The sequence below is a fragment of the Anguilla rostrata genome, chromosome 4 (assembly GCF_018555375.3).
Source record: "Anguilla rostrata isolate EN2019 chromosome 4, ASM1855537v3, whole genome shotgun sequence".
NCBI classification, from domain to species: domain Eukaryota; kingdom Metazoa; phylum Chordata; class Actinopteri; order Anguilliformes; family Anguillidae; genus Anguilla; species Anguilla rostrata.
In genome coordinates, this window is record NC_057936.1 from 30,232,911 (window position 1) to 30,258,213 (window position 25,303).

At 40.9% G+C, this 25,303-nt stretch overlaps 2 protein-coding genes and 1 long non-coding RNA gene across 3 annotated transcripts in view; 2 read left to right on the forward strand and 1 right to left on the reverse strand.

The window, feature by feature from the left end:
• Window positions 1-12,453, reverse strand: part of rxrgb (retinoid X receptor, gamma b) — a 29,449-nt gene extending 16,996 nt beyond the window's left edge. Inside the window, exon 1 of the mRNA XM_064332159.1 lies at window positions 12,077-12,453. Within this exon, the coding sequence (XP_064188229.1) occupies window positions 12,077-12,107 (31 nt within the window). The 5' untranslated portion in view covers window positions 12,108-12,453. The remainder of the gene's footprint in view (window positions 1-12,076) is intronic.
• Window positions 12,454-21,652: 9,199 nt separating this feature from the next.
• LOC135254284 (uncharacterized) lies at window positions 21,653-23,374 on the forward strand. The gene is made up of 2 exons (XR_010329812.1): window positions 21,653-22,113; window positions 23,246-23,374. It is a non-coding gene; the product is annotated as an uncharacterized LOC135254284 (long non-coding RNA).
• Window positions 23,375-24,300: 926 nt separating this feature from the next.
• The window catches only part of atf6 (activating transcription factor 6), a 44,784-nt gene continuing 43,781 nt past the window's right edge, over window positions 24,301-25,303 (forward strand). The window contains 1 exon segment of the mRNA XM_064332163.1: window positions 24,301-24,575. Coding sequence (XP_064188233.1) covers window positions 24,470-24,575 — 106 coding nt within the window. The 5' untranslated portion in view covers window positions 24,301-24,469.

Here is a 25,303-nt window from a genome sequence, read left to right on the forward strand (position 1 = left end):
ACGCCGAAACCTTTCTCCGTCTTAATGACATCTAAACCTCACAGTGAAAATTCATGTTTAAATGAATAGAAACCTTCAATAAACGCCTGTCTCTCAAGGAACCCCTCTAGAACCTTCACGTGAAACGCCTGTCTCTCAAGGAACCCCTCTAGAACCTTCACGTGAAACGCCTGTCTCTCAATAGGCCTCAGAAGTCGTGTCGTCATTCCCTTCGGGTTCGTTAGCATTTTCGAGACTTCCGGTTCAAAAAATAGATGCCCCTATGGAACAAATGAATGGGGATTTCCGAATTCCTTTAAAATAAATTATGACATTTGGACGTTTTTTTGTATATGAAAAAATAATGCTTTTTACCCATTTTTTATCATCTAAAAAATTCTGTGTCATTTTAAAAAGCCAATTGCTAACGGCTAAGTGGATAATCACCCGAGATGACCCGTTGCACAATTACAACATCACACACAGAGCTGTTTCGATACACGCACGGAAACCGTTTTCTTCCCGTTGTTAATGGCACAATAAACGCAAACACAGTGAAATTAATTTCATAGGTTTAAAAAAAATGAATGAGAAAATTTTCCTTTCTTTAACTGTGGATCACTGGATGCAAGGAGCTCACCCACATGCTGTAATACAATAAGCCTGTGCCCCAGAAACTAATAATATCCAGTGACTTTAGCCTAGGAGGGTAAGGCAGACCGAACAGCTCTATGGTAGATGTACCCAGCTCCCTCAGTCAGGGAGGTGCGATTTCTAAGAACTACCCACATCAACGATAAAAGTCTCAATACCATCAACAGTAAAAGAAGATTTAAAAACATTTAAAGCGATTACGAAACAAGAAATGGAACTACTTACGATACAGGCCTATTTCATTTTTAGGACTGTAATTTACCCAGGCACAAACCTCGTGCTATGGCTCAGGCCTCACTGCCCCCCCCCCCCCCACACACACCCCAGCCCCTCCTCCCCAAGCCCCTCCGACCCCCACAGTCACAAAATGCATTAATTCGGTCCCTAAATGAGGTTGATGTCTGATCAATCGTGGCAGTAAATCTTCTTATCCCTGGTAAGTATCTCCAATGAGTTTATCTGTCGGCAGGCCAGCTGTCCCAAATGGGGGGGGGGGGCATTGTCCCAGTCAAAGCCTGCCGCCTCCCTAAGTCCCAGGAATGAAGACATTAAACCAGACCTGATTACACATGTGCCTCTAAGCCCCCCGACAAGCTGGTAACATTATATCATAAAACACAACAGCAGCTTGTGTTCTTTCACACTGCTCCTACAGAGCAAACAGGCCGAGAGTGGCACCGTCGCACGGGCATGTGAAATAAACACTGCAGATTTACAGGAAACCTTGGAATTATTCATAATATGACTCCATATTCAACATTCAGAGCTGAACGACTGCGCCCGTTGTTTATCTTACCAGATGCTATAAGGTCACGGCCAGTCTGTCTTTGGTACAAAACCAGGAATTATGGTAAAGGAAATGGACTCTGAACGAGGTGGTTCAAATCCAATGTGGGGTGCCACACTGGAGTACCCTTAAGCAAGGTACTTATCCCAAATTGCTGAAGTAAGTACCAAGCCTAAATGATTACATGCAAATGTAAAACATGCACGTTGATTGGAAAGAGACATCTGCTTCGGTATTTAATAATGAAACTATTGTATAGTTTGTAAAGAAAAGTATAGTTTTTTTACAGTTACCGAATCAAAAAAGGATTATCATCATCACTGGTCTTCACAATAAGACAGCCAATATTTCTTCTTCTCCTTCACTGCATTGGTATTGTAGTATATTTCTGATTGCCCTCAACAATTTTTACTAAATTTGAATGGGATATAAAAATCTAATCATAATAAAACAATGTAAAGTGTCCATGTTCTCTTGGCAGCGGTCACATGTTTCCTCTGGCCCAGTAGACTGCGGTGTCCTTAATTCACCTTTGTAACAGCTGTATCAGTAAAGAAAAAGGAACTGGAACTTGGCCATGCAGTCACGCATGCTAGCGTGACAAATCAGACAACATGATTAATATTCTGAATAACAATAGTCTTAATTCTTCCAATTGCTAGACATTATTTTAATAGTAACGTCTACATGGAAACCTAGATACAGAAAAATGTAATTTTGAATACTCAGATCAAGATTCAACCAAAATAATTTCCAGCTTTAAGCAAACGAAAAGCTAATTCTCTGTATCAAGTGGAACCACAGGGTTGCCATTATACTTCAACAAGAACCTTCTGGCTTCGAGTACATTTTAAAAATGAAATGAGGGGCTGTTGAGTGGCTCATTATGTTAAGCCACTGTTCCAGTGCATGGATGGGCCCCATGGTCTGGTATCGAAACTATGGCTAGCAGCCCCACAAGGAAACACAATTAGTGACATGCGTTCCCCAAAGAGGGCAGGTTTCAGCCGGCCGTGTTGACATCTTATTGCCCACCAGCGACCCCTGCTGGTCAATAAGGTGGTCATATTCCACGGGTTGAGCTGAAGCGGTCGAAACCGGGCTGCGATTTTGAAGCTCGCTTCCTTGACGTTGCTCACTAGCGCCACTGCGGTTGGCTCCAGTATAGTGCCAATGGCAACAATATGGTCAAAATACAAAGTCAATCATTTTTTTGCGCAAGGAAAAGTAGTAGCAACAGGTGTTTTTTCTTCGTCTAATGTCACCCCATATGCCGATTTGTTATTTCATTGTGCTATTTGAAATAAGCTGGTAATGTTTTGTGAACAAATCAGGGACAGTATCACTACCGAGTCACTGTATCTCACATGCTTAGTGGACGACTGGACTACTGGCTCCAATTTGCACAACATGGCGTCGCCCACAAATTACACTTCCCGGGCTTCAAAACCCTTTTCACCAAGCCCATGGGCAGTCAATAGGGTGACGTCACACTGACTTTGTCCATATTTTTATACAGTCTATGGCTGAGCTGCACATGAAAGAAGCAACGGGGACATCATGTACTTCATATTGTCCATATTTTTATACAGTCTATGGCTGAGCTGCACATGAAGTGCACATGAAAGAAGCAACGAGGACATCATGTACTTCATATTGTCCATATTTTTATACAGTCTATGGCTGAGCTGCACATGAAGTGCACATGAAAGAAGCAACAAGGACATCATGTACTTCATATTGTCTATATTTTTATACAGTCTATGGCTGAGCTGCACATGAAAGAAGCAACGGGGACATCATGTACTTCATATTGTCCATATTTTTATACAGTCTATGGCTGAGCTGCACATGAAGTGCACATGAAAGAAGCAACGAGGACATCATGTACTTCATATTGTCCATATTTTTATACAGTCTATGGCTGAGCTGCACATGAAAGAAGCAACGGGGACATCATGTAGCCTACTACAGGGCAGCACATGCTTGTCTTCAGCCCTCACAAATTGCAACGAATGTTGCAAAGTGAGCATGATTGGGTGATCCAAATTGAGAAAAAGCATTTTTAAAAATCCAATGATAGTCTCAACAACACCAGAGCTGCGCTCCAACTTGCAGCGATCATCCGTCTGTTTCAGCAAGGAATGGGCTGTTCCGGACACGTCTGAGAGGCACAAACATTTCAGCCCATAGATAAGGCTCACCGCAAATAATGGCGAAAACAAATGCCGCAGTACAAACGTTCTGAACAAGCAGCTGCGGGAGCCTCTTGTTGCAGTTCTCAGAAAGGCTGAAGGTTGACGTTTGCCAGGGGGTGGGGGCTATTGGGTGAGGGTGGGGGTGGGTGGGCGTGAAGAGAGCTGATCGATTGGTAGGTAAAACAGCATGAGCCATGGCTGGAATTGTACAGAGACAAACCAGCCCCGCTCTCCACCTTCCCCCACCCCTGTACACACACACACAGGGCCACCCCACTGCCTGTCAGCGACCTGGGCTCGTGGTGCATCCGCAGCACCCCACACGGGGAATAACATGAGAGGACATGTGCGAGAATGTTCCAGCAACAAAACAGGCCAGTGATAACTGGAAACAAAACCCAGAATCCTGCTTGACTGAGTGTCACAGAAACTCAGAACTCCTTTCCCAAAAAGCTGTGTTACCCTCGATTTAAAATTCTGAAGGCATTGTACAGTAAACCTAATGCTTATAGCTTTAAGAGGATACACCCCAAAGTAAAAGTACTGAGAGCTGAAATAATGCAATAATGCAAGCAGTGTAACTGAACGCACAAGCTTTCTGAATTCAGCTATAAAAACCTGAGCAAGTGCCATCACCTTCAGATGCAAGGAAGATTCTGGCTCCTCCTATTCAGTCAGCTTACATGAGTTAGCCAGTGAAATAAAGAAGCCACCAATCTGCAGAATTTCTCGATTGAAGGCATTTTTTGAGATGTAGAACTGTAGCCATTTCAGCCAATGTGCAAATGTTACAGAACAAAATCCAAAATTGACCAGTCAGTCCAAATCACACATAAGGTCTTCATCAGCCAACAACAATGAAACCTATGAGCAAAAGAGTGGGAAGCAGAGAAAGAGGGGTGCTCTTGAGAGATCAGAGAGTGGGACAGGCATTTCAACAATATTCTATGGATCTGCGTATAGCCCTGGGGCTAACCATGGCTGAAGCTGGAAGACAAGTTCAGCCTAATTTCTCTATATCAACACTGTCCTCCAACATGCAAAACAGGTAAGTAAGTTCACACAGTACAGAAATACTGTCAAATGTGCTAAATCTCACATCACTGCAACCTCTGTACTCATGTACAGTATTTTGCAAAGCCAGTAATGGATCATTTTTGTAGTCCTGGGACCACAGAAGTCTCTAGTCAACCTGGTGGAAATATCCCCAGGTGTGTTGCCCAGGGTCAAACTTGTGTCACACACCACCGCGCACTTGTAGGTCCCTACAATTTAGACTAATCTCTGAATTTCCTTAGTAGTCTTTTACAGAAGCTCACGGAAACAGTGGTGGAGGAACAACCTCGGAACAACCAAACATCTGGGACAGTGTGGGCTTCCACAGGGATTGTGTATTCATGTGTAGAGAAAAGGCTAGTGACTGAGCCAGGTGTGTCAGTGGTGCTCCCAATACCAGACGCACAATTCCTGACTGCCGCTGAAGAACCTTCTCTGCCTGGAGCAAGGGCACCACCACGGGCCGCATGTACAAGCTTCCCTCCGTCAGGCCATGAATCGAGCCTGTGAGGACATCTATGCGGATGCCTGCTGGGGCAGGAAAGGTCTGGTCCAAGAAAATAAGTTTGGTGGTGTGGATGAAAATCTGTGGCTAGATATGAATATGTACACACTGCCCAAAAGACCTTTTTGTTAGTGCAATTTCAAATTTCAACCACTATTATTTTAGTGCTGCAAATTCATTATTTTGATGTGATTGAACAATTTGGAGGGAATAATGACTATTTTTGACTGCTTGATCAAAGAGATTCCCCTTTTTGAAGCCAATACCTACTTTTGTTAAATGCACTTTTGAAAAAATGGTTAAATTTTGCAAATGCAAAAAACCACAAAGTTTGTGTCTTGTATCAACTATTCTTATAAATTAACCACATAACTTCCTAAAATGATTTCAAGCAAGTGAGAAATACTGTGAAGATGCAGGGGAATGCAAAGCCTTGCTAATTGGGCCCCCAGATTAAATGGGTCAGATGTTGGGAGCACCGCAAAGCCGGCATTAGCACTTCACACCACAACTGGCAGGGGGGAGGGGCGGCGAACGAGGAACACGAGATGGAGCCGACAGCATCCATCACCGCCTGGTGAAACGGGAATTTCCACAGAGGGAGACGCCCACATTGAGTCAGTGATGATGATGATGCATACTGCAGGCCTTCATCTGCTGCCCCTTCAGAGCCATGGCAGTAGATTCAAACCTAGGGCCACAAGAGGCATGGGACCTTTGCTCATTATCTGCATGCGCCAACCTTCCTCTGCCCCCCCCCCCCCCCTTCTTTATGAGGTCACAGTGAAGTGATATTCAGGAATACAACAACAGGGTCGGAACAGAAGGGACAGGTCCAGACATCTGCTTCCTGCTTCAAAGAAAACATCGTATCGACCCCTATTTTCATTACTGGCAAGGACACCCATTCGCAATGCTAAAACACAAGCATATCCTTCAACAGCCGAATTGTGCTAGCAGCAGACAAACTCCTGCTGCAGGGGTGAGTGGGGTGGAGACATCATTATTAATGAGAAAGGGCCTTTCACTGCAGACAGAGCGCACAGTGTAAATGTGGGGCAGCGGACTACAGTTTCCTGGTTCAATGGTCCCCCATTTAATGTAAAACCGAGAGGGTCGCAGAAAGGAAGACCAAACCCGAAGATTAGCCCTCACCTGGGCGCCTCCGTCATTTATACCCATGACTACATTCAGAGCTGTGTACCACCATTCATTAGAGCCTAGTCCAGGCAGGGCACTGGGAACACAGCCAGGGACGAGGCTGCTTTCTCTGTAAACACTACGGTACATCTGTGAAATGGTGAGTGAAAAGTGTCAAATGGCTTTCTAGAGAGAGCAGCATCTACAAAATGATACAAGAAGCATCGGTAAGACATGAACTACAAAAAAAAAAAAAAGATTAATCACAAACTGGTCAGCCATGTTTTCCAAATGCTATTATTAATGTGGTCCACCTGCTATCTGAAAACCAGCAAAACACACCACTTGAATTACATTTCAATTCCAGGCAAACATACCAGCATATTTGTTCAAATACAAAATGGAAACAAAAAAAGCAAACTAATGGAAACAGAAATACAAGTTAGAGTGGTTGGATGGCAATCAAATACTTTTCGAAATAGGAAGAATTCAAATCAAAGAGTAAAAGGGACACACATTTTCCTCCTCCAAATAAGTGTAGATTTGACTACCCAGCGATTTCAGACTAATTTTTAAAGGCAGCTAAAAGCCTGTGGTCTGGCATGGGTATACCACTCACAGCGCCCGTAGCTGATATCTTCAGCGGGACTTTTACCAGTCGGGGACTTGCCCGGGTGCCACAAGGGCCCTCAACCCCCGACAGGTCCAGCAGACAGACTCCGCGACAGCCGTCGATGGAACACAGACGAGGGAGGAGGTAGGAGGTGGGAGGAGACCGCGCCCTTTACCGGATTAGGGAGATTATCGTCAGATCAGTCCTGGAGGAACTGCGCATTGGCCCGGATCAGCTTATTTTTCAGAAGGCTAAGGGTGTCAGTAAAACTATCTGGTCAGGAGCACCTGTTGCAGCAGGGCCATGAGCCTGTAAGACGTTAAAGGAGTCTGCTATGCACCTTGCATATGATTAAAAGCTCCAAATGGACAGATTGCGAACTAGGCTATAACCAAAACGGACTTCGCAAAAAGCTTTGGATTTTGTCTCTCGGGGATCTGGGTGCTGAAGTACAAAGTATTATTTACAGAGAGGATTAGATGTGCTACAACTGAATCAAGGCCCTCTTTTGTAGACGAGAAGGGTCCTGCTTGTTGCTGATATCCTCGAGCTGGCCAGCTTAAATTGTAGCAAACAAATCGCCCGTTAAAAGAACCAAATCAAAGTGCGTTCTTTGTCTAGCACAACGGTTCTAAACCTCAGGGCACATTGTGCGCTGCATGTTATCTAATGGGCACACACTGCCAGGCCTGTCTATTTCTGTCTCTGAAAAGAACACAAAGTAATAACCCTCCCACCCCTCAATAATGAATAATAATAATAATAATAATAATAATTATAATAATAATAATAATTATAATAAATCAGGAATTAGCCTAATTTATAAATTTATAACCTGAATTTATAAACTTAGAGCACACTGTAGTTCACATGAGTAAAATAAAAGCCCATTACAAAGCAGTGTAGTACTTATAGATATTCTTAAATTTTAAATGGGATGAAGGCCACAACAGGTAAAGATTGGAGGCTGCTTGCAATGTTTATTACCTGTTTATGTCACAAAGAATGAAGACAAGGAAATACTACGACACCCCTGCTTTTCAAAGCATCAAAGCTGTCCACTTGAAGGTTTTTTTTTTTTTTTTAAACATTTTTTGTACATTTACATACGCACAAGGTGCACGCACATTCATTGAAAGCAAGCAATGTGTCATGTGGATGTTAGCCAGGAACAAACAAATGCTGTGAGGCCATTCAAGGTGCAACACAATCTCCCTGCCGATGAATCCGTTTATTAACCGTGCGCAGAAAGAAGCTTTCGATGTCAGGAAAACAACACAGGCTTTGTGGGTCCTGTTAAAGGACATCATTAAAACAACTGCTAATGAAACATGAGATACTGCTTCAAAGAGAATAGTATTACCTGAGCACTTCGTGATTAGGCCTCTAGAGAGAATGGCAAAAGCACAGGGCCTTACACAGGCTCATTTCAGACTTAGCCTACATCCGTCCCTAGCTCCCACTGTTAAGACATCACTGGGAGCCTTTTAAAATGACAGCATCCCTTGCTTATCAATACAATAACACAGGGCTACATAAAAGGGCATTAATGTTAATTCTCAGGCCACAGCATAATAGCCATAAGAATTCCAAATCTATAGCGCAGGCCTAGTCAAACATTGCATTAAAAAGTAGCCTGTAGAGTAGAAAACAAGTAGAAAGAGAGATAGAAAGAATGGCTCAACTGTGTCTACAATGAAAAGAACAGAACAAAATTAATTTACTGACATCTATTAGCCTGAAGGCTAATTGTGACATAAAAGAGGAACACAGACCGCTTGACGAGGTTCAGTGCACCAAAATGACACACTGAATCCTAAAAAAGACATCAGTCTTTGAGATTCTGTTTGGGGGTGGCTTAAGGGAATACAACGTGGGTGGCGTGGGTGCGAATAGCAAATTATAACTTGCACAGGACATTTTTCAAGAGATGGCTGCTACACAGCTAAGCATTCAGCTGTTTACTGCACATTTGATGTCCAAGCCCAGCTGAGGTGATTCTGTCTGAAATCACCAAGCTTTTCCCATTACCCCCACACCATACTCCAGTCACATGGCACAATGACCAACAAGGTTTTAAAGAGTGAAAATAATGAAAAATGAAAAGACCATCACAAGCGGTCTCTTTTCAAGTACCAACTATGCTACCCATACATAACTAAATTACATTTGATTGCAATATTATAACTGAATATTACTTTATTCAGAGTAGCTTTAGTGCTCCCCCATTATACATACACACATTAATATGTTGCAAAACAGGTAAAAAGGCTACGTGTCACAGACTTATAAAAATAAAAATAGATGTTGTGTAACTAAATATTTCAATAACACAAGACTGATGCATGTTACTGACCCAGTAAATTCTTTGAATTTACCAAACAATAAGGTTACTCTTTGTGATTGAGGCTAGTCGTGACCCACCTAAAGGGAGTTGTTTTTGCTCTCAATCAATCCAAGACGCAGCAGGAGCCTAGATTCAAACAATTTGCAAGACCAAAGCTGGAATTAAATCAAGATGTTGACCTATCCACTAATCGGTAATTACAGAACATTAGCTTACCAGAAGTCTCCTAACCCACTTTCATCCCAGGATTTTAAAAAAATAAAATAAAAACATGGGTAGAAATTGTCATAGAAAACATTACATGCTAGTAGCATACACAATCTGATGGAAACCCTGTGAGAATTTACATAACATCCATTTTGGGGAAAAGCCTCCCCCATGGTAGTTTCCATCTTAAATATGCTGTTAAGAACAGTCTACCCTATACATGCTGACCAAAAAAATTCTTATGGCTACTTTGAATATATAGGCCATAGCACAATTCCACCTCCTGAGATTTTTGGCTGACCAAGCTTATTTTACTTTCAGTAAATAATAAATGTCCTCGTTTGACCAAGTAACCACCAAGGAACTACCACAATGTACGATGTAGACGGAGAGTACATTAGTGTTCCCCCCCCCCCCCCTCACACATGGTTACTTGGAATAATTTTACAATATATCAGGAATTATGACTGGGATTTTTAAAAAAACTGGATTATAGGTTACTTGTGGGACATCTACAAGCAAATTTATTTTATGCACAGTGTTCACAGAAAACTGTTATTGACTATGGGTTCTTCAGCTACAGGAGAACTAGGCCTATGTGAGTCACAAATTAAAATTAAACAGATGAATTCAAATTAAGCAACTCTAAAATGATAAAGAAACTAAACCACAAAAATAAAGTCAAACAAATCCTTACATTTCAAGCAAGCAACCAAGCTTTCAGGCCTGTATACTAAAATTAGATTAAAAACAAAACTTGCTAATACAGCCTCTATTTCGGAATAATTTTGGATAGGCCAAGTCACAATATTATGGTGTAATGCATGGCTACAAGATTCTCTCACTAACACGTTGCTAACGCAGCTCCAACTCACAGAAGCCCTGGGCCCTCCTCCCAGAACAAATTACTTTTGTACCATATCTTTGCAATATCCATAAACGAGCAAGGTTTAAAAAAATTAAAAAAACAATCCTCAGAAAATAAGTGCAGACTGCACAGGCCTCCAGATCTTCAAACAAAAGCAGGAATATTATTGACACTAGAGGCCAAAGTCCAGAGCATTGCTCCCAAACGCTGGAGATTAACCCAATAGATGAATTCCTATGGTCTCTTCAATCATCAGCACAGCACTGAGCAGAAGGATAACATTTCTCTTTGCTCTCAAAAACAGTTGAAAGAACAATGGAAAATAAGATAAAAACCTGAATATTTAACGTATTTAATATCAGTTGAGTGTGGTGACAATGCAATCGGATTTACTGAATAGTAATAGGCTATTATATGGAGGACTTAACGTGCGAAAATGAAATAAAATTATTTATTTATACATTTATTTATAATTCCACATTTATTTATTTAATTTTTTATTTTGGCACATTTAGTCCAGTATACTATTACATGTGCAAAGAAATATCACACGCACACAGCAACAACGATATCCTGTTGCTACCCTGTGTCTTTTTTTGGAAAAGTGTTTTCATCGGACTGTAAGAACAGTGCTGCATAAATAAAGATATAGCACCCATATTATAGGCAAACGGAAGTATTACGATGGCAAAGTTATATAAAATTGCTGCATGCCACAGAGTAACCTGAAATACAGAGAACGTAAGCCACTGCAGACAATTTCTCAGGCTATTTTAACAAGTGTGAATAGCGCACTCCTGTTTCTTCAGTTCAGGTTTTAAAGGAGTGCGCTATATTCTAAAAGCAAATTGTTTACCATTTCCAGTAGTAAGTAGGGCTATTTTACGCTTCCTTTATAGCAGTGCAAAGAATTTCAACTATCATTTGTCCCTCTGAATGGAACATGTTCAAACACGTAGGCATGCTTCGAGCTTTGAAAAATAAGTTTTAGCGTGATCACATAAGAAAAGCAGGATATTTAATAACAAAAGAAAATTCGTTTCGTATTAATAAAGAAGAAACTTTAACCAAACTACAGTCAACATATAAAGAAACACTTCAATTCCCATCGATTTGCTTAGGAAATGTGTCCAGAAGTGATGAAGTAGGCTAATGTTGTTTTCATTAACACGATTTAAACGGAAACGAAACCAAAAAAGGTTAATTAGCCAGCTAGCTTGTCGGATGGGATCGGGCTGGATCCTTTCGGTCCCACTCCCGATCGCCAGTAGCATACACACGTTGAAGTCTCTCGAGGGACCAAGCCAAAATCTACAAGTATATGTTGTCCTTTGTGGATCACCATTCCAGACTAATAAATAGTCGTTCGGATGCTAAGACTTTAGCAAGAGACGGGCTAGAAAGGCCATAAATTACATAAGCGCAATTAAAGTGCCAACCCCTGACCCTGTCTGAGAGACAGAACTGTGATCACCTGACTTTAGCATTGGCACAGCCTTCTTGTCAATAAACATTGCTGCACGACAAGTGCAAACTAAGCAGATAACGTCCCCATTGGATTTACATTCAGTCTAAAGTTCGCTGGTCCCATTTAGATTTCTAGGCATTGGGACTACAAGAAATACGCCATGTAGCCTACATTAATCCATAGGTATAAGTTAAACAGCGAAACAGCAATGCGCCTAAGAAATAACATTACTTTAATAAAGAAGAAACACTTACTTAGATGTAAATAGGGGTCATTATTATCCATAGTGTGTGAATTATTGCCGTGTCGTTTTCCTATGATTGCTCTAGCTGCGCCGTCCAAGACAGCAGCATCTCTCTGAATTCCTCTTCTCGGGCCGACTGCAACTTTCCCTACTGCAACAACGCTGGCAACAACGTAGGGGCCCCGCTAAGGGGGTGGCGATAGCTCAGATTCTCCCAATGACACCATTATTCAGTATCGTGTGTGTGAGCGGAGGAGAGCAGTTACAATCTTTGGTCCCGACGATGAGCAAAACATAGAAAAGAATCAATTTTTACTAAGAAACCAAAAAAGAAAATCCAAAATGGCGTTCGTAATCCGTCTTACAAGTGCACTTTTTAGCCTATCACTGTAAAATGACGTAGATATATGCGCCAACCTCTTTCTTTTCCCTATTGAAACTGCAGTTGCAGCGCAGCCACGGGGGAATTATTCTTGCATTTGGGTAAACCGTGTATTGTGAAGATGTTATAAAACCCTGGCTGCAGTTTTATAATATAGCTGTGATAAATATTTACGTTTTCTCATCAAGTTCTCCGCAACGCATATCACTTTCTCAAAAGCCTGTTGCTTACAATGTAAACAATGGACTAGGCTTACATAAAAATCGGTTTTTGGCGGTCTGTCTTCGAATGCAATGCATGTATCTTTTTTAGGCCAGTTTACCATGCCAGTTTAGGTATAAATAATGATTGGGAAAATATTTAAAAGCCAGAAAACCGTTTGTTACAATATCTAACAGGTACAAGAATCGTCGTTTGCAAACGCGCAGGGATTTAATCAAAGTCGATGTGTGTGCACACAAAAATGTATAGGCCCTATCAAACACATCGTCTTTGATTAATCCCTGTGCGTTTGCTTCGAGGTAAAAGTTTATATGTTCCTCGAGTTTTGTGAAATTCCGTTTGTAGGTCTGAAGACCCCCTGGAAGCCCCCCAAATCTTTCTTCAGAGTAAGGGGTCATTTAAGGGTGAGCTCTCAGTACCTCAGGAGGTTACACAGGAGTCACCAGCATTCACAGTCTTGAACTCTTGTTGCGGCAGACACTCTGTTAGTGTTGGAGATGACCACTCAATGAGTCTCCCCGCTCTCCAATCTAATGGAAAAGGCTTCCCCTGGCTCCCCTCCTTGTAAAAACGGCCCATAAAAGAACACAGGAGGATGCTAACAAAGATGAATAGATTTTTTTCCAACTCATTCCACACTAATAAGCGCTTTTCATTTGAGTCCCCCATTAGATAATGTAAATTCATTAAAGTCAAAGAAAAGGACTAAAATAGCAATTCATCAACCGCTCCTTTGTATTGCCCTAATGGAGACACATGGTTCTGGGCATTAGTATTGTTTTAATTTTCTCACAATATTTCAGAAAAAAAATCTTTAAAAGCTGCTTAAATATGAGAAAAATATTTCCTATCTGCTGAAAAAAGCGATTATAAAACAAAGCTCTGAAAAATCTAGGCCTTTTTGATCATGAAAAATTGCACATATGTCCATTTTAAATAGCAAATATTCAGCAAAATGAGCAAAGCCACCAACAGTATTGACTTTACATTTCGAAAAAATTTGAATAAAAGCAAAATATCAATTAGAATAACATTGCCATTTGACCACAATAGTTGATGAATGATTCAATATACTGTTTTTTTTAAACCCCTCCCTCACAGCATCCATCATCACCTAAAATCCAAAACACCCTCCCCCACACCACAGTCAATGAGGCGAACCTCCTGCAGTAATCCCTTTGTATTCACAACACCATCCCCAACAAACAATGACCACAACCCTAATCCCTCATCCAGCACAACAAACCTGAACCACCTGCCAGAGGCTAGCTGTGTGGAGCAGGCCAGAGCACAGAGCTGCACTGCTCTCTGCTTGTGCATGCACACAGACACGCACACATACAGACACACACACGCACGCACACATGCACTCACACACATGCACGACCCCATGCACATACACACACACCCACATTCACACACATGCACAAACACATACTTGCAGGGCTGCTTGGGACTGTACACAATAATAAAAGTCTCACTTGCCTGGATCCCTTCTGTGCCCATCTCCAAAACAAGAGATAAAACTATACTATCAATATCTGTTCCTTGATACATTTTCCTTTATTTTGCATGAACATTTTGTTCAGATCTTTTGGTTGTCTGTGTAGTACTGTTGACCTCTTTTCTTTCAGGAGGTAGTGCTTTCCCACACTTCTGATATGACACCATAGTGGCTTAACTAGTTTTCTAACGTCATCATCAGAAAAGGTAAAGGCATAAGTACAGGGCAATTTTACCACTTTCAGAGAACAGAATTTTAGTCAGGTTATAGTTCAATAGAGTTTCAGTTACACAAAGTGCTAGTATGTGTACATCCTACCATATGAAATCACATGAATCTAAATACATTTTACAGAATGTTACAACATATTAACAGGAGGAAATGAATGAACTTTAATATTAAATCAACTTTACAATCCAGCTTTTGACTGTCTCATTGTTAAAGCAATGCTTTTGTCACCAATTTTTTTTATTTAAAGATGCACAATATATGGCAGTGTGTGAAAGCCTTATGCTCTCTCTCACATGCAGTTGGCTCTGGGCAGAAACCATTTTCTCCATCTGCTTTGCACTCATTATTTAGGCCCATCATGCATTATCAAGCCTCTGCAAAAGCCAAGATGATAAGTGAATCTCTGCTCTATGGTCGCTGGGACGAGACACCCAGCACAACGATGTTGTGAATCATCAATCTTTGCAGTCATCAGTCTTGAGGACAAAAGATGAAACATGTTAAGGCCTGCATTGAGGGATCATTGTTTGCGTATATGCACTTTTGTCTTTCTTATTTTTATTTCCTCATAGAAGGTTAAAAATGACAAAAGGTTCCTTTGCCATCCATTCCGGAAGAAGAGCACATTACAGTAAAGACTGTTGTCATGGAATTGTGATGACAGGCTGGTTCAGATCCCAATTTAATTTTTTTTCTCTTGCTCTTCTCCTGGGAAGAGAATCTCTTTCATTTATTTTTCATTTGAGTCCTGACAGCAGTCTGAAGAAGGCTTTTCACACAGCCAGTGGCTGAGTAGGGTTCATTTTTTCTGTGGGACACAGAACAATTAAGAGAATACCCCTCAAGGAACACATCATGGTTAAACATTGGCTGATCTAAAACAGAAAGTTGTAAGGCCGGGTCTACATATCCACAACACATTTTGCTTTGGGGTAGTCCTACTGGTAACAGAAGTCTCATTTAAACCATGCAAAATCATTATTGTCATATGGAAAAGCCTTGTTATTTTGTCTTCAATACAATCACTGCATGTGACACCTTCTTATAAATGCTTGGCATTTATTTTACAATTTCAATAAAATTAAAAAGGGTAGAACACCCAGAGGAATCATCCCAGAGGAAGCAATTAGGAAAGTTACTTGTGTGTTTCTTATATACATATATATATATATATATAATATATAATTTAACTGGATTGGTATAAGACAAACATATTTTCTTAGACAAGAGGCTTGCAACAGGAAGGACTGCTTCGTACTGGTTTGTTGGCACAGGAAGAGAATCGTAAATCATACTCAACAGAACTGACAGTCAAACTCCAGGGACCTGACCTCTGACATTCTGATCAGATCATCTGCAATCCATAGAAGACCAATGGCCAAGCAAACAAAGAATTGTTACCTAAAAGTAACTCATCTCTTTTTCTGAGGAAGGTGGTGAATAACTGGAGAAAATAGCTTGATTTCTGAGACCTAGCTAGTTTTACATGATTATGTAGATAAAAATGCTGCTGTGACTATATTCAGCTAATATACAGAAAGGTGAATCAGCAAACCAGGAAACTAAAACAATAATTGGTGAACATAGTGCACCACATACACTCATTATTGAACACAAACATTTGTTTAGCTATTTTTGAATGGGGGAAACTCAAAGGCAAACAATTGATAAATTAAACAATTAAACATTATGAAACTCTTCAAAAATAGGCATATAATACAGGAGTTGCTAAGAAACACAATTTTGGACACATTTTTTTTACATTAATATATATTTATATGAATATCAATGTATCACCCTCACATGCTTGTCATTTAAGCATATAAACCTGATTTCTTTCTAATTTGATTTGTAAAATGTGACAATGGTTGAGGATTATATAGCTAATGTTATTAAATTGTTTTTAGAGCCTTAAATGATGTAACAAAAAGACATGGCCTTTACATTATATTAGCTTTAAAAAAAAATCTTCAAAAAAAATTTTGTTGCATATTTTAATCAACAGCCAGTGTAAATGTTTTTATTTAATAAAAAAAGAGAAAAAATCACCACCTCAGCCAGCATCATCTGAAACCAGGACAGAACCTTCAATGCGAGGCTGTACACAATGATTGCAGTCATTTAATCTTCTGCTTACAAGATGTTAAGTCACCCCGTGGGAACAATTAATACAAATAGGCTACAAGATATACCATTCTGAAATATTTTAACACTGGCTATTACTGAAGTCAGAATAGCCTAGCATAAAATTACAACTAGACAATCCTTACACAGGTCCACAGGGATATTGTGAAATACTTTTTTACTTTTGTAAACAAACAGTATCTTGGTCAGGCTCCAAAGTTATTCAGTCAGTAAAGGCAATCTCTGGATGTGTATGATTATTGGTAATCTGGTATGGAAAAACAGCCATAATCTAAAGTGCAACAATCTGTTTTAGAGTCAGGACACATTGGCTGTATTGTGGAGCCTAGTCTGCCCACTAACACTGCTTCAGTTATTTTAATCCAGAACTCCAATACTTCACCTTGCTGAAATTTGACTGAGTGAAGCATTGAGTAAATTTTATCATTGCAGCACTGAAACTGTAGAGGAGAGCTTTTGTGTTCAATAGACAAAACAAACTCAACAAAACAATGTCACAGGAGCAATGCACTTTCACATACACTGCAATACTACAATGAATTATTCTGTACTATATGAGTCATTTCTTAAAATAAGAGTGTACAACTGAAAACAAAAACTAGTTTATGCAATTTCCCTATGACAATGCTAGAGTTAATGTCAGAGCTCTTTTCCACTTCATGTAGATGTTTTTATTTATATTTTTTATAAAACTGTCTCTGTATTGCATTAACCTTTTAATTTCCTGTTTGTGTCAAGTATATTGAGGCATATTGAACATATTACACAAAACCTCTCGTTATGATCCAAATATGCTTTATACCTGTTCTATGAGTGCTTTATTTCTCAAGGTAAATTAATTTTGCACTTCCTATTAGATACAGAACAATACATTTGATTTTGTTGCTTGCTGAAACTGAATAACATCAAAGTACATGCGAAAGGCAAATCCCCTTCAAGGCCAAAAAAGATTATATCTCTATCTACCTTTTTGAAAATCTAAATGGACCATGCCTTTGAAGCAATGTTGACATAAGTAGGAACTGAATTCACATGTATGGTGCACACACAACTTCACCATGCAAATATAACACTGTGTACAATCCCTATATTAAATGTATTTGATAAGGAATGGTTACTTAAGTCTTAGGACAATCTCAAGGACTTAAAGAAACATTTACAGAACGTTAGTAGATCAGTCCATGAGAGATTCTGGGAGGTTAAACTGAATCAGAATCAGAATCAGAATCAGAAACACGTTTATTGCCAAGTAGGTTTTCACATACAAGGAATTGGCTTTGGTCTGATGATGCATAACAATAAACATAAAATAAATATACAATAACAAAGTGCATTAAACATAGTGCAAACAATAAACAATAAACATAGTGCAAGGGCAAAAACAGGCAAGTATACGGCAAAATACAGTAACATAAGTGACAAATTAACAATAGAAGATATGAGAAAGTGTTATCAGACTAAGTACAAGTACGTCCGTCGGGGTCAGGATAACAATCAGTGTCAGTGGGGGTCCCGGGCCTTGTTGATGAGGTCAGCTGCAGTCGGGAAGAAACTGTTCTTGTGCCGTGAGGTTTTGGTCCTCATGGACCGCAGCCTCCTGCCAGAGGGGAGTGGTTCAAAGAGTTTGTGTCCAGGGTGGGAGGGGTCGGCCACAATCTTTCCTGCCCGCCTCAGGGCCCTGGAGACACGCAGGTCTTGGAGGGATGGCAGGCTGCAGCCAATCACCCTCTCAGCAGAGCGAATGATACGCTGCAGTCTGCCCTTGTCCCTGGCAGTGGCAGCACCTTACCAGATGGTGATGGAGGAGGTGAGGATGAGCTCAATGATGGCGGTGTAGAAGTGCACCATCATTGGCTTTGGCAGGTTGAACTTCTTCAGCTGCCGCAGGAAGTACATCCTCTGCTGTGCCTTCTTGGTGAGGGAGTTGATGTTCAGCTCCCACTTGAGGTCCTGGGTAATGATGGTGCCTAGGAAGCGGAAGGACTCCACAGTGTCAACTGGGCAGTCACACAGGGTGATGGGGGCAGGTGGGGCTGGGTTCTTTCTGAAGTCCACAACCATCTCCACTGTCTTTAGAGCGTTGAGCTCCAAGTTATTTTGGCTGCACCAGGACACCAGAAGGTCAATCTCCCACCTGTAGGTGGACTCATCCCCACCAGAGATTAGCCCAATGAGGGTAGTGTCGTCTGCAAACTTCAGGAGCTTGACTGACTGATGACTGGAGGTGCAGCTGTTTGTATACAGGGAGAAGAGTAGAGGGGAAAGGACGCAGCCTTGAGGGGAACCGGTGCTGATGGTCCGGGAGTCAGAGACGTGTTTCCCTAGCTTCACGTGCTGCTTCCTGTCAGACAGGAAGTCAGTGATCCACCTGCAGGTGGAGTCACGCATGTGCAGCTGGAAGAGCTTGTCCTGCAGCAGAGCCGGGATGATGGTGTTAAAGGCGGAGCTGAAATCCACTGAAATCCTGGCGTAGGTTCCTGCAGAATCCAGGTGCTAGAGGATGAAGTGGAGGGCCATGTTTACAGCATCGTCCACAGACCTGTTGGCTCTGTAGGTGAACTGCAAGGGGTCCAGGAGTGGGTCCGTAATGGTTTTAAGGTGGGACAGTACAAGGCGCTCAAAAGACTTCATTACCACAGAGGTCAGGGCGACGGGTCTGTCGTCATTGAGTCCTGTGGTCCTTGTTTTTTTGGGGACCAGGGTGATGGTAGAGGTCTTGAAGCAGGCTGGGACGTGACATGTATCCAGTGAGGTGTTAAAAATGTCTGTGAACACCAGAGACAGCTGATCGGCACATTGCTTCAGGGTGGAGGGAGAGACAGAGTCTGGTCTAGCTGCTTTGCAGGGGTTCTGTGTCTCGAACAGCCTGTTATCGTCCCTCTCCAGGATGGAGAGAGTCGTCATTGTGGTAGATGAGGAGGAGGGGGCCTCTGAGGTGGGCAGTTGTGGAAAGTCCCGGGCCCCTGCTGAGGTGGGTGAGGAGGAGCTGGTGGTCTGAAGCTGGTGGATGGAGTCATGGGGGATGGTGTCAGGACTGTCCCATTGTCTTTCAAATCGACAGTCGAACTCATTCAGGTCGTTGGCTAGGCGCAAGTCATTAGTGGAGTGGGGGGCTTTCGGTTTGTAGTTGATCTGTGTTGAGGCCCTTCCAGACAGAGGCCGAGTTGTTTTCTGAGAACTGCTGTTGAAGTTTCTCAGAGTACAGTCGTTTAGCATCTCTCACCGCCTTACTAAACCTGAACCTGTCCTGAGGATACCTACATGATTATATTTTAATCACCGGCTCTTAATCTTCAGGCATCAGCGTGACATGTTTATGTGCCACTTAAGAATCATAGCTTGGTCCAGGGAAAGGACAAAAGAGCAGTTGTCTTCTCACTACCATTTAAACTGCAGTTGCAACACATAGCAACATATTTTAAAATACTTTGTCAATGGATATATAAGGTCAATGTCATCAACTGCATGTAGAATTATAGTAATTAATCCTATCTGTGCATTTTATAGTTCTGCTAAATTGGGCTAGTATGAATAAGTTTCACTCTATGGAATGCACCAGTCCCAGGTTAAAATACTGGGAAGCATTGAAGAGTGCGCTCCCAATTTGAAAGGAATACTTCCCACTGAGTTGACTGCAAGCCTTGTGCCTTGTGTTAATGCATGCATGTGTGTATGTGTGTGTGCACATGCGTGTTTGTTTTGCTATTCAATATTGCAGTATTAAAGTATAAATTAGCAAAGAAGATTCCAAAACTGGAAGAGCAACTTTAAAGGCTAAGGAAGTGCTCAGAAATTGATATCCCACAACAGCTAATGTCAACAAGCAAACTGGCACCCAGGCTAGTTGAATGCACTCAAGCAGGCCAAGATAAATGTTATACCTGAATGCACATCACATCTTATGACATACACCCTTCAATGGTACTATGACAATAAAAACATTCATCAATAGTGCACACCATTTTTGGGAGCGACACAGATTGCACAAAAGGTAATATAACAAAGTACATTAGTGCTGACCCTAATTGAAGTTTGAATGATTATGGTCTTTCAAAAAATTTCGGAACAAAAATGTATAGGTCAGTGTTCAGACATACAGTATATACAAGATGGACATTTTTCCTGCTTCGGGTTTAGTAATTCTAATAAATGAATGCCAATACATGGCAAAATACACTACACAATAGTGTATTGTCATGTCAAAAAGTGATTGGTCAATATACAAATGGTTAGAGCAATAATGAAAAGGGTGAGGAAACTGTTGAATACATTTTGTAAAAAAAAAGAATTCAACTTTTAATTTAATTCTAGCTTTTGGTAATCACAAAACATTCTTTGGATGTGACTTTATATTGCAAAGACACAAATAATCCTGGAGAAAAAATGCTTTCGGACCAGATGTTTCACACCTGTGCAAAGAATACTTTACTACCACCTTGTGGGAACTACATATAACATATTAGAGACTGGTCTGTAGGCTACTGAACTATAGAAAGCCAATCTTCCCATCTCAGTGACTGAGTATTTGTCTTCGGTGAGTTTGTTCATGTTGGCTTAAAAGATCTGTACAATTCCTTTTGATTGGCCACCGCAGCGTGACGTCGGGTTGCGTTACGGCAAAAGTCGCTTCTAGTTCTACTTCCTGCATGTGGTTTTTTTCTGCACCCCATGCGGTCCCCACTGCCGCAGCCTAAACACACAATCCCCTTTCTGAGGAATGGGAAAACTGCCGTTTTTCCCGTATTGACTGATCTGGTCTGAATGCAGCCTCAATCTGCATGTTGCCCTTTCAATAGCCTAATGCATATTTAGGCAGAGTTGGTTGGGTCTTCAACCACCATAATTCTTAGAAGGGGAAGAACAAGCACGTAACCGTCCAGACCCACGGCGCAACTCACTTCCACAGACACATTTAAGCTGGCACCACCTGCGCATGTGTCCCACAAAATGTCCCTCAAAGGTCATCCATGAGTGAGTGATTGACCACAATTTGCTTTTCATAGCGCAGGAACTGTCGCCGTGGGGAAAAGAAGCTGCTACTATAGAATCAGACATGAATACAGCTACCAAGCTTGTTCAGCTGACTAGCTACAGATGAATGAATGGGATGTTGAATAACAGTAGCCCACCATATTGCAAAAGCTGCAAATGTTGCCACCTGCTGTTCTGTTATGCTAACTTTAGCTTGTAAGTCATTGATTGGTTATGGAATCCACACACCATGTTCTCATCAAGAACTTAATTGGTAGCTGATTTAAAGGAAACCACAAAAACCCGTAGACACGGTGGACGCCTTGGGATTCAGTTCGACACATTCCGAGTTGTAGAGCTCTGACTTGGATGTCCTCGGAAAGGGAAATGGGGACAAGAAGACTAGAGACTTAGTCTGAATGTCAGTTCTTCTGCCTAAAATATTTAACTTCAGACATACCAGAACCGCCCTGTAAAGCAGGTTACCTTCTGAAAACCGAACTACATTTTGGTAACACGCTGCACAGGACTGGCCCATTCTGTCTGGCCCAGCGGGTGCAGTCCAGAGCTACATTTTTGCCATCTGTCCTGGGTGCGTCTTGGGGAATCAGCCCGTTCGCAACTCATAATTAGCAGTTCTGTTTCTTCACAGCAGGTTCTCTTATCAGTATCGACGTGCCAGATGCTGGGGCCGGGTACAGTTAATCTTTTTCAATGGAGTTAAATTCTCTTTGGCCATCTTTTAAACAAAGAGGCCCATTTAATTCCTGGAAAATTAAGTAGCACAGCGCTGCGACAGCTGTTGTGCAAACGTCTTAATATCGCTCTTATACTCCAATTGCATGGACCCAGCAAGATGGTAACAAAGGGCAAATAGGCTAGGTCTGCTACTGAACTGTTCTGTGGTGAATACGCAAAATGCAGCCCGAACTGAGGCTGTCACGCCTACCGTTGAAAGGCTCTTCTGTGCAGCTGGTAAAACTGCACACCGCGCACAGACAAACACCTGGTTTATCGGTCATCCGAACATTTCGCATTTAAAACCATAGCGTTGAGAGCATGGGTTAATGGGTTTAGCATAGCCTAGCGTCTAAAATCGGGTGGGTGGGTTCTATTCGCGTGTTGCCTTTTACTCGGTGAGAAACATGCTATACCGTTTCAGCGAAGTCAACAGTTTTTTTTTGTTTTTGTGTTTTCTTTTCTCTCTCATCATTCTCATCAACTCGTTCGGGAATTGCACCAATAACGTCCAACCGAGAACAGCATTCACCGTAGCAGCGACAGTGAATCATTATTAATTACACGTTTCTTGTAAATCACGCTGTTACGTAACATGAATTACACACACTATAATGATTGACAAACTAGTATGAACAATTGTGGGCACTCATGACAGTCCCGGTTGAAAGTTATTCACAATGGTCTGATTGCCCTTCAATCTATCGATCTCCAATAGAACTCAATCGGGTACTCAGATTTGGAACGGTGTACAGGGGACCTGGTCGGTATATGGGCCCCTTCAGCAATTCTGGAGGGTTTTCAGGGATCCCTGAGCCAATCAGAGATGCAAGTGGCCTGTAAGATCACAAAAAGCATACCCTATATCCCATCAAATCTGTGTTCATGCAGTGAAGCCCCAAGTTAGTTGATCAAACAATGTTCATCTTGAAGTGTTCTGAATGAATAATCAGCCTATATAATTTTTTCTTTCTTTGTTTTACCAGCATTTTTTTCCCCAAGGATAGGTCTCAAATGTTTGGAGCACTGAAGGCTGTCAATCCCCCAGCTCAGCAGCAGAACTGCATTTCTTACCTTTCTTCCCAAGATGTACATTAAAAGCCATGGACCTTCCAGTATGACTTTCTATTTTGTTTCTGTGCTCCATTTGGTACATCTTTTTACCATAAACAAAAAACTGTGCATCTCTAGTGCAGAAAATTTTGTCTTTGCTTTGGATAATGCTATCAGTCTAGAAAATAAATAATAGCTGCCATGCAAATGGAAAAATAAGTTCAGTCGCCAAAGTCACACTGTAGGGATAAAACATAGTTTTTAGTGGATAGATCGCAAAATACAAATAATTTCTTCTCAAACCACATAGCTGAATTATGCTGTTTGCAATCCACAACAGACACTGAAAAAATAAAATAAAAAATAACAATTTTATAATTCAAATGATTGTCATTAAATTATTGCTTTCAACATTGCAGTTAATAACTATGTTGTTTGTTATTTGCAAACCACTAAAACTTGTATGATTGATAATATTGCATAAACCATAGATTTTAAAGCAAAAAAAACATCATATTCATTTGATTTCATGAACTGACCATAACACTTTTATGTTTGTAATTTGATTTAAATCAAATAACATTGAAAACCGAGCACAGCCAAAAGCTTTCTTTTTGTTGGATTATGAATTTTTAAAGATAAAAACAGAGAAAATCTTTTTTCCTGATTTTATGTGGATCGACAATATGTGATTCAAAACAAAGGCAGACTCCACTGTAAAAAAATATATATATATTTTGATTTGAGAAAACCTTTACCCATTTGAGAAGGGCAAACTAATATGTTTAGGACACATATTCCGCGGTCTTAACATTATGAGTTAAACTCCTTTGTACTTGTATTTAGTCAAAACGATCTGTTCTATTCTTTGAGACAACTCATGTCAAACTTCTGATGTAACTTTGTGAAATTTCACTTACGGTTTACAAGGCTAACTGCTTTTACACACACACACACACACACACACACACACACAAAACACTGTTTGTCCACCAGAGCTTTCCGTAGTTTAATGAAAAAACATGACGTGTATTATTTTCATCAGAAACAGGAACAGCGTGTGACAGATATGGTCTGGCTGTAGAAGAGATTTAACTTAACAAGTAACGGTAACAGTATACTGAAATTGTATTTGTACCTAATGTATTCAAGAGAGAATGGCGTCAGATTTAATGTTAGACTTCGAAAACCACGTAAACCAACACCACATTGGGATGAATAGCGATACAGGAGATATTTGTATCGACCAAGATGGCGAATGGGGTAAGTAGCACCGGAGGTTGAGGTTATATAACGTTAACGTTTCCTATTAGATTGTTAGCTAGCTAGCCGATGTCTATTTACAGTTTAAGTGCTTGAAACTCGGCTCATCAGTGGCCAACAGCATCCACACAGTTATTAGCTTGCCTTCGTTAGCTAGGTATTCCAAGCCCTTTAAAGTGTAAGATCACAAATATGTGATTATAATTTTCTTAACTGAACGTTATAATGCTGGTGTAACAATCACTAGTGGTAATGGAAAGCAAATAAGTTCTAGAACACTGACTTGGAATGTTGAAAAACATTCCAAAAAACGAACTGTTCACCGGACTAGCTAAGGATAGCTAACATTAAATGACTAGCCAGCAAGATACAATATGGATAATCTAATGTGACACGTAATATTATCCATGTAGCAAACGCTAGCAAGATAACCATCTTAAAACAAGCATTCGAAAATAATAGAACAGTGGCTATATTACCAGTTTAGTGGGAGGTGGCTGCCTATTATTGCTACAAAAGGAAATTTAGTGAGCTTGGCGTCAATGAGAATGACTGTTTTACTGAGTGACTGAAATTGAGGACTATTTTGGAAACATCATGAACCCTACGCAACAACCCAGGTACAAAACGCGTCCAGTTTATGATACTGGAGAATGTGAACAGGTGTTACGAAAGTAACTGAGGTTAACGGCTAGAAATAGAATAAACCTGCAAAGTTGTTGGCTACC